This window comes from Petromyzon marinus, chromosome 74 (genome assembly GCF_048934315.1).
Source record: "Petromyzon marinus isolate PM22_M1 ecotype Great Lakes invasive population chromosome 74, UKy_Petmar_22M1.pri1.0, whole genome shotgun sequence".
In the NCBI taxonomy this organism is placed as follows: Eukaryota; Metazoa; Chordata; class Hyperoartia; order Petromyzontiformes; family Petromyzontidae; genus Petromyzon; species Petromyzon marinus.
Window position 1 is genome coordinate 11,854,454 of NC_133740.1, and position 12,104 is coordinate 11,866,557.

General features: G+C 52.8%; 1 protein-coding gene across 12 annotated transcripts in view; it reads left to right on the plus strand.

Moving 5' to 3' along the window:
• The first annotated feature begins 432 nt into the window (after window positions 1–432).
• LOC116957458 (TNF receptor-associated factor 2-like) overlaps window positions 433–12,104 on the plus strand; it is a 33,436-nt gene continuing 21,764 nt past the window's right edge. Inside the window, exons 1-5 of one of the 12 annotated variants that reach the window (XM_032979611.2) lie at window positions 433–550; window positions 1,124–3,456; window positions 6,379–6,702; window positions 8,870–8,948; window positions 9,075–9,173. In XM_032979611.2, coding sequence (XP_032835502.2) covers window positions 3,275–3,456; window positions 6,379–6,702; window positions 8,870–8,948; window positions 9,075–9,173 — 684 coding nt within the window. In that variant the 5' untranslated portion in view covers window positions 433–550; window positions 1,124–3,274. Of the gene's footprint in view, window positions 3,457–6,378; window positions 6,703–8,869; window positions 8,949–9,074; window positions 9,174–12,104 lie in introns of all 12 variants that reach the window. The other 11 variants (XM_032979614.2, XM_076056140.1, XM_032979612.2 and 8 more) reach the window with 11 other exon arrangements.

The following is a 12,104-nucleotide window of genomic DNA, read 5'->3' on the forward strand; positions in this document are numbered from 1 at the left end:
GGCTACCTAGTGGTGGGAGGGGGTACCTGGATAGTGGAAGGGGCGACATGAGCGGTGGGAGGGACTACCTGAATAATGGGTGGAGCTACGGGGAGGTGGGAGGGACTACCTGAGTGGTGGGAGGGGCTATCTGAGTTGTGGGAGGGCTACCTAAGGAGTGAGAGGGGCTCCTGAATGGTGGGAGGGGCTACCAGAGTAGTGGGAGGTGCTACCTGAGCAGTGAGAAGGGCTCCCCGAGTAGTGGGTGGGGCTACGGGGTGGTGGGAGGGGCTACCAGAGTAGTGGGAGGTGCTACCTGAGCAGTGAGAAGGGCTCCCCGAGTAGTGGGTGGGGCTACGGGGTGGGAGGAGGGGCTACCGGAGTAGTGGGAGGGGCTACTGGATAGTGGGCCCGTATATAATGTCCACATTCTCATGGTTTTGGCTGAGTGTAAGCAATATGACGGCCACTGTTTATCTTCATCAGCAGCCACGCTCTATCCACTGCTCCATGGATGGTCTCCATCCCCTGGCTACCAGCCGAAGTTCTTCGTTGGAGGAGGTCACCCTGGGTCTGTTCCATCGCTTCGCTCCGTCTCCGCGATTCGCCTCGGCCACCGAAACGTCGTAGCTGAAGGCCGTGACACGCGCCCTGTCATTCGATTTAAAAACAAATCCTGTGTGATAATAAATAAGAATATTCTTGATCGTATTTGGCTCGGAAAGCCAATTAGGTCGAGGGACTAAAGCAATACCCTTGTAACTATTAATGGAATGTATTCGATGTGTTAAAACAAAACTTACTGCATTAAAAATAAAGTTAATGTGCCTTCTTCTTTGGTTCTTTCGGTAAAGTCACGTAGAATGAAAATAAAATAATAAATTGATAAAATAAAATAACAATAATATTCTCACGACGTTTCGGCCACAACACAAGCGGCCTTCATCAGGTGAAGGGACGAGACTGTCTGGCAGGACAGCGCTGTGAGAATATTGTGTTATTTTATTTTATCAATTTATTATTTTATTCTCATTCTACGTGACTTTACCGAAAGAACCAAAGAAGATGAATCCTTGCAGTCATGAAAGCTTTAAATCGAAATTTAATGTGCATTGTGTGTTTGTGTGAATTTTGCATCCTGCAGAAGCGGATTGGATCGGAATAACGAAACGCGGACTTTGATCGCAGCGGCCACCGTAGTCGGCCAAGATGCCTCATTGCGAAGAATTTAGATATTTTAGACAAAATTAATTCCAACGCAATTTTGTGAGCTTCACTTTAAAGAAAACAACTGTAATAGGGTGGACAAATTGCGATTTAATTGCTTTGATAAAAAAATACATTTTTCAAGTAGATTTAACGGAAGTTGGCACGCGCGTGGCCCCCCACTTCCGACTGAAAAAGGAAAGTTTATATATTTTTTCCGAGATTGAAACTTTTTTTAATTTTCTCAACATTTTAACAGTGTCGAATATTTTAACAGTCCGAATAATATCAATTTAGCACCATAGAAAGCGTTTAAAAAAATGGTTAACAATTTGAAAAAAGTCCCGCCTCATATCGCCGACATAATCATAACTATAATTTAAAAAAATACAAGTTTCACATCCACCACGGCTACACCATACAAGCAGTGTTTTTGAAAACTCCTTCGAGGCGAGGTGTAAGACATCGTCAAGTTGGTTATTAAATAACAAGTTGGCGCCACTCGACCGGTTCGCGCGTGTATCACTCCACCCGCTCGCAATGCGGCCACGGTAGGTAAGCAAAGCCTCGCGAGAAAAACAAAATCGTCATTCTGAGGCGTTAATAAACATTTTAAAAATGTAAAAAAACACGCCCGCATGCGGGGTACTTTACAACAAAACAATTAAGTCGTTTAGCGGTGTTTTTTTGTTTGTTGTTGGAACGTATCGCCTCAAATTCCACGTCTTGGAAGGGGAATTCCGCCCTCAGGCGCAGTGTGTGGAGGGGAGGAGCGGTGGCGCCGCGGTTAGCGCGCTGCCATCGCTCCGCCGTCAACCGCGCGCCTGAGTTCGATTCGCGCTCACGGCCGCCAGCAGCGACCGTCTGGAACGGTGCTCGAGGTGTGGAACGACGACAACAACAACAACAATACTCGACACTGGGTAGACAAAGGCGGCCGTGCGTGGTTGCTGGCCCGTCCGCCTCGTGTAACCGTTCCGGCCTTCACAGGTGCGAGCGCTGTGAGCGAAAGACCCAAAGAATGTGAATTACTGCAGTCACGCAAAACTTTTAAAGTCAAGATCGTAAGCCACTTCGCTGAGCTGTCATTTGATGGCCAGGTCGCTTCGGGATCAGATTTAGATTACTCGGCGCCGATGTTATCTTGTGGTTGTTGTGGTTGTTTGACTTGCATCGCACACAGCGTTGGTGGTGTACGGTGCTTATCTCAGGAATATTTTGCTGTTTTTTTCCCCCTGGATTTTCTGTTTGCACAGTCGCACAAAGTCACTTTAAGATGTTTTTCCTGTTCGTGTTTTTGTGTGTTGTTGCGGTCGCACCCGATTCAAGAGCCGAATGGCTCACAGGGCTCTACCAAAAACAGGTCCCTGCAGGGTGGGCTGGTAGGACAAGTCTCTGCGCTGTCTATTGCTGATTTTACACCCCAACAGCACGAGATTTCACTTCGTTAAAGTATTGAAAGGGGACGGACGGACACATCAATCTATTGCAGGCTGGTACACTCGGTTTACAACTTCGCTCCTACCAGTATAAATGAAACTATGAACTGAAACTGAACTGAGAATGTTAGGCATGCCCACAGCGCACATGGCTTCTCAGCAGCGACGAACAGGTTGACCCAAAAGGAGGACACACACAAGGTTATTGTATTTATTTTGACAAATGTTTAACAAACTCGCCTCCATGAACGTGGATGCGCGTGTTCTCTTTTGGAATTTAAGATTACAGCTGCCGGCATTAGCGCGTACTGTGCGTGGGAAAAGGAATGGAACTCAAATTTCTTTCTATTTTTTAAATGTCATCTGACAAGGAAGAACAATACATATTAATAATGATAGCAGACACAATATGAATGTAAAGAATACATAATTAAGATGGTTTAATGCCAGTTTCAAATGCACTTCTACTTTGGCCTGGCATGGGTAGGGGAAGAAATTTGTGTAGATGTCACAAAGTTCAGTGACCTGCCAGCGGGCGTTCGACACTCCACGTGGCCTCAAGGTGCACATGTCCTGGCACAAGTGTCGTGGTGACGTCACCGCCACTTAGTGGCGAATGGCGGTTGTTGTATGTGTGTGTATGTGTGTATATGTGTGTGTGTGCTCAGGAAGTGCTTTGTTTGAGACGGCCAGTAGATGCGTTCCTGAAAAGCGTCCAGTTTGGCGAACAACGCGTTGAACGTGACGATGAAGTATGGCGAGATTACGACGTACGACTGCTGCTGCTGCTACGCGCACCACGCAGTGACATGGCGGGACTAATATCACGAGGGTACACCGCCGTTTTACACTTGTAACACTCGGCGTTACTATATCACTGTATTGCTCGGCCGCGCACCTCAAGAAAGTAGCCGTCAGCCGCTCAGAAACTGTTTTAACGGCACACGCTTGCTGTGTTATTACGGAGTGTGCTGTCCCACGTTATAACGGAGTGTGCTGTCCCACGTTATAACGGAGTGTGCTGTCCCACGTTATAACGGAGTGTGCTGTCCCACGTTATTACGGAGTGTGCTGTCCCACGTTATAACGGAGTGTGCTGTCCCACGTTATAACGGAGTGTGCTGTCCCACGTTATTACGGAGTGTGCTGTCCCACGTTATTACGGAGTGTGCTGTCCCACGTTATAACGGAGTGTGCTGTCCCACGTTATAACGGAGTGCGCGTCCCACGTTATAACGGAGTGCGTGTTCCGCGTTGTGCGAAGAGACACTGTGGCTATGAGATGTTAACTATCTCGCCTGGTATACAGGAGGTGGTGGGTTCGACCCTGACGCCTGCTGCTGTATATTTGGAGATTGCGTGTCTCTCTCTTGGAGTTTGCGTTTCTCTCTCTCACCGTGGGCGTGTCGATTTTATCTCCGGCTCCTCCGGAGAAAAATCTTCCACATTTTTAATCAAAGTCACGTGGTTGAAGAGTATACGGCTGCTATAAATCTCCATGTGATTAACCACTTCGTTGAGCTATCATCACCTGTGGCCAGGTCACTTCTGAAACAATACCTCAGTGGGGCCTTACCTGGTAAAATAAAAGAGTAGTTAAGTTTAAATAGTTTATAGTTAAGCGAGGACTTTCCGTACTGTATTATTTGAAAGCCGGTACGATCAATGGGAAATCCTCAATGATTCATTGTAATAAACACCACCGTGCGTTAAACAGAATCTTAAAAAATTTCCCCGCCTCTCCGTCCACTGGCAGCAGTATAAAGATCTTCCACCCCAGAGATTTACTCGGTCAGCTGCCGGAGTGAGAGCCTTATCTGCCGACACCATCCAGCACGTTGGTGGAAGAGTAGGCCTAAAAATACTCTTACTAATACGAGTGGCTCTCTCGAACCTCGGGTATCTGTAGGTTCTTCTTACACTGAGCAGTAGTGAGAGCAAAGAAACTTCTTGTTTTGGGTTAGCCCCTTCACTTTTGAGTGAGGTTCCTGGATGCGCGTGAAGGATATGGAATCGTCTGTGAGGTAGGGAACTGCGTGTGTGTGTGTGCACGTGAGTGGGACAGCATGCTCAAGGAGTAGTGATAACATTAGCCGCTAAGTGGCGGTAACGTCGCCACAGCGCTTGTGCCAGGCTCTGGGCACGTTACGGCCACGTGAAGTGCCGAACGCTCGCTGGCAGGAGGTCACGGGTCAGACCCAGGTGCCATGGCTCTGACTGAGATGACTGGTCGATGCACCACCTGTGCCACCTACTGCTCCAACTACGCATCTCACGGCGTGATCGCGGACTCTACTTCGCCCCCCCCCCCACAGCGTATAGTATTTATTGTATCCACAACGTGGCGTTCTCCAGGAACGCAACAACTACCACCGATTGGCGGCGAGGTCACCGTCGCGTTTGTGCCAGGCCATGTGCACTTTTAGACGCGACACGAAGTGTCCCGACGCTCGCTCACAGGAGGTCGCGCGACGGACCCAGGCGCCGTGGGTTGACCACTTGAGGTGGCTTGGCAGAGATGCACAGACAGCTGTGCTCCCCCACCCCCACTGTGCCAGCTCGCTACGTTTTAGCCACCCGGCGCTCGGCTCGTAGAGGAGAGGGCTCCATCGCAGACACAGCTCAGTACAGTGATTAACAAAACACTCCTCTCTCTCCCCATCCCATCTCACTACCTCCCTATCCCAACTCCCTCCCTGTGTCCCATCTCTCTCTCCCCCCCTTTTCTATACCCTCCCTGGCTGTCTCTCCCTGTATCCCTCCCTGTCTATCTCTCCCTCCCTGTCTCCCTCCCTGTCTGTCTCTCCCTCCCTGTCTCCCTCCCTGTCTGTCTCTCCCTCTCTGTCTACCTCCTTCCCTGTTGAATCTCCCCCTTCTCTATTCCCTCCCTCCCTCTCTGTCTCTCTCTCCCTGTCTCCCTCCCTGTCTGTCTCTCCTTCCCTGTCTGTCTCTCCCTCCCTCCCTGTCTCTCCCTTCTCTATACCCTCCCTCCCTGTCTGTCTCTCCCTCACTGTCTCCCTCCCTCCCTCACTGTCTCCCTCCCTGTCTCTCCCTCCCTCCCTGTCTCTCCCTTCTCTATACCATCCCTCCCTGTCTGTCTCTCCCTCCCTGTCTCCCTCCCTCACTGTCTCCCTCCCTGTCTCCCTCCCTCACTGTCTCCCTCCCTGTCTCTCCCTCCCTCCCTGTCTCTCCCTTCTCTATACCATCCCTCCCTGTCTCTCCCTCCCTCCCTGTCTCTCCCTTCTCTATACCATCCCTCCCTGTCTGTCTCTCCCTCCCTGTCTGTCTCTCCCTCCCTGTCTCCCTCCCTCACTGTCTCCCTCCCTGTCTCTCCCTCCATCCCTGTCTCCCTTCTCTATACCATCCCTCCCTGTCTGTCTCTCCCTCCCTGTCTCCCTCCCTATCCCATCTCTCCTCCTTCTCTATACCATCCCTCCCTGTCTGTCTCTCCCTCCCTACCCATCTCTCTCTCCCCCTTCTCTATTCCCACCCTTTCTCCCTGTTTGTCTCTCTCCCTCCGCATCCCCCATCCCTCCCTCCCTCCCACCCTCGCCCCCCTGTTACCCATCTCCCCCTCCCTCCCACCCTCATGTTACCCATCTCCCCATCCCTCCCTCCCACCCTCGCCCCCCTGTTACCCATCTCCCCCTCCCTCCCACCCTCATGTTACCCATCTCCCCATCCCACCCTCACCCCCCTGTTACCCATCTCCCCATCCCTCCGTTACCCTCGCGTCCGCGCGCCCGAACCCGAGGCTTTCGCCATGCACGCAGACACCCACGGTCTCCCCACACCCAGGGCCTTCCTCACACGCTGCCACGGCTCTGGAGAAAGCAGGAGCAGGGCCAGGAGGAGGTGGACGAGGAGGAGAAGGAGGAGAAGGAATTGCGACGATCATGGGGGAGGCGTTGGCCGTGTTGCCGACCCCCGTGCGGGACGGGTACCCGCTGGAGGCACTGCAGCGCGAGCCCGACTTAAAGTATCTGTGCGGGGCCTGCGGCCGCCTGCTCAGGGCGGCCGTGCAGGCGCCCTGCGGCCACCGCTTTTGCCACGGGTGCCACAGCAAGCTTGCCACGAGGTGGGCGGGGGTGGGGGTACACTCACGTGTGTGTCTGTGTGTGTGTATGTGTGTGTGTCTGTATGTGTGTCTGTATGTGTGTCTGTGTGTTTGTCTGTATGTGTGTGTATGTGTGTCTGTGTGTGTGTCTGTATGTGTGTCTGTATGTGTGTCTGTGTGTGTGTCTGTGTGTGTGTTTGTCTGTATGTGTGTGTGTATGTGTGTCTGTGTGTGTGTCTGTATGTGTGTCTGTATGTGTGTCTGTGTGTGTGTCTGTATGTGTGTCTGTATGTGTGTCTGTGTGTGTGTCTGTATGTGTGTCTGTATGTGTGTCTGTGTGTGTGTCTGTATGTGTGTCTGTATGTGTGTCTGTGTGTGTGTCTGTGTGTGTGTCTGTGTGTGTGTCTGTGTGTGTGTTTGTCTGTGTGTGTGTCTGTATGTGTGTCTGTGTGTGTGTGTGTCTGTATGTGTGTGTGTCTGTGTCTGTATGTGTGTCTGTATGTGTGTCTGTGTGTGTGTGTATATGTCTGTGTGTGTGTGTCTGTGTGTGTGTCTGTGTGATGTGTCTGTATGTCTGTGTGGGGAGCGGTAGCGTAGCGGTTAGCGCTACGCTGCGCTATGAACCCGGCGACACGAGTTCGATTCCCGCTCACGGCCAACACCGGTGACGATTATCTGAACCGGTCCCGGGCCTCCCCTAGGTCGACTCAGCCTCAAATGAGTACCTGGTGCGGTGTGTAAACATCGCCACTAGGGAGACAAAGGCGGTCAGGCGTGGTGCTGGCCACCCACCCCCTCGTGTACCGTTCCGGCCTTCATAGGTGCTCGCTAAAAGCACTTGCCCCACAGTCTGTTAAGGCTATATGGGGGATCTTTGTGTCTGTGTGTGTCTGTATGTGTGTCTGTATGTGTGTGTTTGTGTACGTGTGTGTCTGTATGTGTGTCTGTTTGTGTATATGTGTGTATGTGTGTGAGGGGAGCGGTAGTGTAGCGGTTAGCGCTACGCCGCGCTACGAACCTGGCGACCCGGGTTCAATTCCGTACCACGGCTAACACCGGTGACGTTTATCTGAACCGGTCCTGGGCCTCCCCTAGGTCGACCCGGCCTTAAATGAGTACCCGGTGAGATGTGTAAGCATCGCCACTGGGGAGACAAAGGCGGTCGGGCGTGGTGCTTGCCACCCACCCCCTCGTGTGCCGCAGTGCCGACCTTCATAGGTGCTACGACTCGCTACGAACAGCACTTGCTCCAACAGTCTGCTAAGGCTCTATGGGGGATCTTTGTGTGTGAGTGGGTGAGTGGGGAGGAGGGAGAAGGGGAGCTGGAGCCGATGGGAGGTGATTGTATCATACGGTTGTTAAGGTTTTTTGTGGCTGTATTGTACGATTGTTGTGGTGGTTGTTGTATTTTACGGTTGTTGTGGTGGTTGTTTGTATTGTACGGTTGTTGTGGTGGTTATATTGTACGGTTGTTGTGGTGGTTGTTGTAATGTACGGTTGTTGTGGTGGTTGTTGTATTGTACGGTTGTTGTGGTGGTTGTATTTTATGGTTGCTGTGGTGGTTATTTGTATTGTACGGTTGTTGTGGTGGTTGTTGTATTGTACGGTTGTTGTGGTGGTTATATTGTACGGTTGTTGTGGTGGTTGTTGTATTGTACGGTTGTTGTGGTGGTTGTTGTATTGTACGGTTGTTGTGGTGGTTGTTGTATTGTACGGTTGTTGTTGTGGTTATATTGTACGGTTGTTGTGGTGGTTGTTGTATTGTACGGTTGTTGTGGTGGTTGTTGTATTGTACGGTTGTTGTGGTGGTTGTATTTTATGGTTGCTGTGGTGGTTATTTGTATTGTACGGTTGTTGTGGTGGTTGTTGTATTGTACGGTTGTTGTGGTGGTTATATTGTACGGTTGTTGTGGTGGTTGTTGTATTGTACGGTTGTTGTGGTGGTTGTTGTATTGTACGGTTGTTGTGGTGGTTGTTGTATTGTACGGTTGTTGTTGTGGTTATATTGTACGGTTGTTGTGGTGGTTGTTGTATTGTACAGTTGTTGTGGTGGTTGTTGGATTGTACGGTTGTTGTGGTGGTTGTATTGTACGGTTGTTGTGGTGGTTGTTGTATTGTACGGTTGTTGTGATTTTTTTGTGGTTGTATTGTACGGTTGTTTTGGTTGTTGTGGTTGTTGCTCCCACAGACCAGAGCAATGGTTGTGCCCCCGGTGTCAGGAAGAAGGCACTCACGAAGAGGAATTGTACTCATCGCCCAACAACCAGGTGAAACGCCACAAGAATCGCCACAACAGATGCCACCACGACCACCACCACCACAAGAATCATTGCAACCACCACAACGATCACAACAACAACAGCTGCCGCTCATCCCCTTGCGTTGTCCACCAGTGTTTTCCTGACCGGGCGACTCGCCGTGAGGTGGACCAACTTCCCGCTCGCTGTACCAACCCGGGCTGCTCATGGTCCGGCATCGTGGGAGACTACGATGTGAGTGAGCGGTCACCGTCTCTCCGCTTGTCCCTCCGCTCGCCCCACCGCTCGTCCCTCCGCTCGTCCCTCCGCTCGCCCCACCGCTCGTCCCTCTGCTCGCCTCTCCGCTCGTCCCTCCGCTCGCCCCACCGCTCGTCCCTCCGCTCGCCCCTCCGCTCGTCCCTCCGCTCATCTCTCCGCTCGTCCCTCCACTCGTCCCTCCGCTCGTCCCACCGCTCGTCCCACCGCTCGTCCCTCCGCTCATCTCGTCCCACCGCTCGTCCCTCCACTCGTCCCACCGCTCGTCCCTCCGCTCGTCCCTCCACTCGTCCCTCCACTCGTCCCACCGCTCGTCCCTCCGCTCGTCCCTCCGCTCGTCCAACAGCTCGTCCCTCCACTCGTCCCTCCGCTCGTCCCTCCACTCGTCCCTCCGCTCGTCCCCCTGCTCGTCCCTCCGCTCGTCCCTCCGCTCGTCCAACAGCTCGTCCCTCCACTCGTCCCTCCGCTCGTCCCTCCGCTCGTCCAACAGCTCCTCCCTCCACTCGTCCCACCGCTCGTCCCTCTGCTCGTCCCTCCGCTCGTCCCTCCCCTCGTCCAACAGCTCGTCCAACAGCTCGTCCCTCCACTCGTCCCTCCGCTCGTCCCTCCGCTCGTCCAACAGCTCCTCCCTCCACTCGTCCCACCGCTCGTCCCTCTGCTCGTCCCTCCGCTCGTCCCTCCCCTCGTCCAACAGCTCGTCCAACAGCTCGTCCCTCCACTCGTCCCTCCGCTCGTCCCTCCCCTCGTCCAACAGCTCGTCCCTCCACTCGTCCCTCCGCTCGTCCCTCTGCTCGTCCCTCCGCTCGTCCCTCCGCTCGTCCCTCCGCTCGTCTCCTTCTGGAAATGTGTGTGGAATTTGTGTTCTACAGAGTGAGCGTTTGAGTGGGTGAGTGAGTGGGTGAGTGAGTGGGTGAGTGGGTGGGTGAGTGGGTGGGTGGGTGAGTGGGTGGGTGAGTGGGTGAGTGAGTGGGTGAGTGGGTGAGTGGGTGGGTGAGTGAGTAGGTGAGTGAGCGGGTGGGTGGGTGAGTGGGTGGGTGGGTGGGTGAGTGGTTGGGTGAGTGAGTGGGTGAGTGAGTGGGTGGGTGAGTGGGTGAGTGGGTGGGTGAGTGGGTGAGTGAGTGAGTGAGTGGGTGGGTGAGTGGGTGAGTGAGTGATTGAGTGAGTGAGTGAGTGGGTGAGTTCAAAGAGAGACCAGGGTAGAGAAGGCTCATTTGCTGTCGTGTGGGGAGTGGTGGTGTAGCGGTTAGCGCTACGCTGCGCTATGAACCCGCCGACCCGAGTTCGAAACCCACTCACGGCCAACACCAGTGACGATTAACAGCACTTGCCCCTACAGTCTGTTATGGCTATGCAGGGGATCTTTGTCTTTGTGGTGGTTACCGCACTGTAAGGCATGGGCCAGATCAGCTCAATAACAACGGTAGGAGGCTGCTAGACTTCTGTGTAGCTCATGGGCTTGTAATTACCAACACACTGTTCCGGCATCGGCACATCCACAAATTGTGGATGCATGCCGGGTCCAAGCAAGAACATCTGCTGGACTACATAATGATAGAGCAGCAGATGCGGGCCCATATCCTTGACACCAGGGCCTACTGTGGAGCTGATCTGCGCACTGACCATCGGCTTGTCATCTGTAAGATAACCCTGCCATTATTCCATTCCAGTGGTGGATGTCCATCTAGGACCCCATTCAAACCCACAGTGGCCTGGCCACAGCTCGCTGATGAAAGTTTCAAGCGAGAATTTCATCATCGCTTGCAGCTGGGGTTTCCATTGTCCCCCCTCTTCCTATTGTCGAGGAGAAATGGGCGAGGTTTTGGACTGTGGATCATGCAGCTGCATCGGCTGCTTTGGGTATGCAATCCAGGCCTCCCCAGAGACCCTGGCTGACAGAGGAGGTGTTCTGGCTGGCTGAGAAAAAGCGACAGTCCCACTCCCACCGTCTACAGCATCCCATGTTGGTGAAGGAAGAGGATTACCGCAGCCTTCGCTCGGAGGTTCGGAGAGCCATGACGCGCTGCAAGGATGACTGGTCGTCACGGGTTGCTGAGGAGATGGCATCTGCCTCAGTAGCCCATGATCACAAATTGCTCGTCAATTCCATCAAAAAAATTACTTGCGGCGCCACACCTATCACCAACCTGATCTGATCTCCAACCCCAGGAACAGGTTTGCAGGACTGGTGAGCATTTTTGTGAGATCTTGAGGGAGGGGAAATCCCGCAGTCCAGAAAACATCATGGGGCAATGTGGGGATTACCCTGCTGAGGCTGCAGTGCCTCAAATATTGGAAGAAGTAGACACTCCCTGTGAGTAGCTGGCTGAAGTGCCATCTGTTGAAGTTAGGAAGGCGATCCAGAGTCTGGGTAAAGCTGCGTGGCCGGGAGTCGGAGCAATTCCCTCTTCACCTTGGGGTGCGACAGGGATGTCCTCTGGCTCCCACATTATTTTACATTTCTTTGACCACGTAGTTGGAAAAGCCTTCCATTGCTGTACCGGAGGAATCTCTATCTGGTACAGATACATTCGGAGGCTGATCGATGCCCGGGTGCGATCGAGCGATGGCTTCCTATTGGTCAACCATGTTATGTATGCTGATGATTTGGTGATTGCTGCGCACTTAGAGGAGTTGGAGGCGCTGCTGCGAGGCCTGGAGCATGTCACTAAGAGGTGGGGCCTTACCATCAGCCCCACCAAAACTAAGCACCTACCTGGGTATTTTGTGCCATCAAACACTCCACCTTCTCAACTCCCCCATTGGTGAGGTGGCAGTCGTGGAGAGAGTTGAGAGTTTTCCATATCTGGGCAGTGTGCTTATGACCAGCTCCGATTTTACAGCAGAGGTCTCACTCCAAATCAGTCGAGCGGCAATATATTTTCATCGGCTGTGTAATGCTGTGTGGAAGCT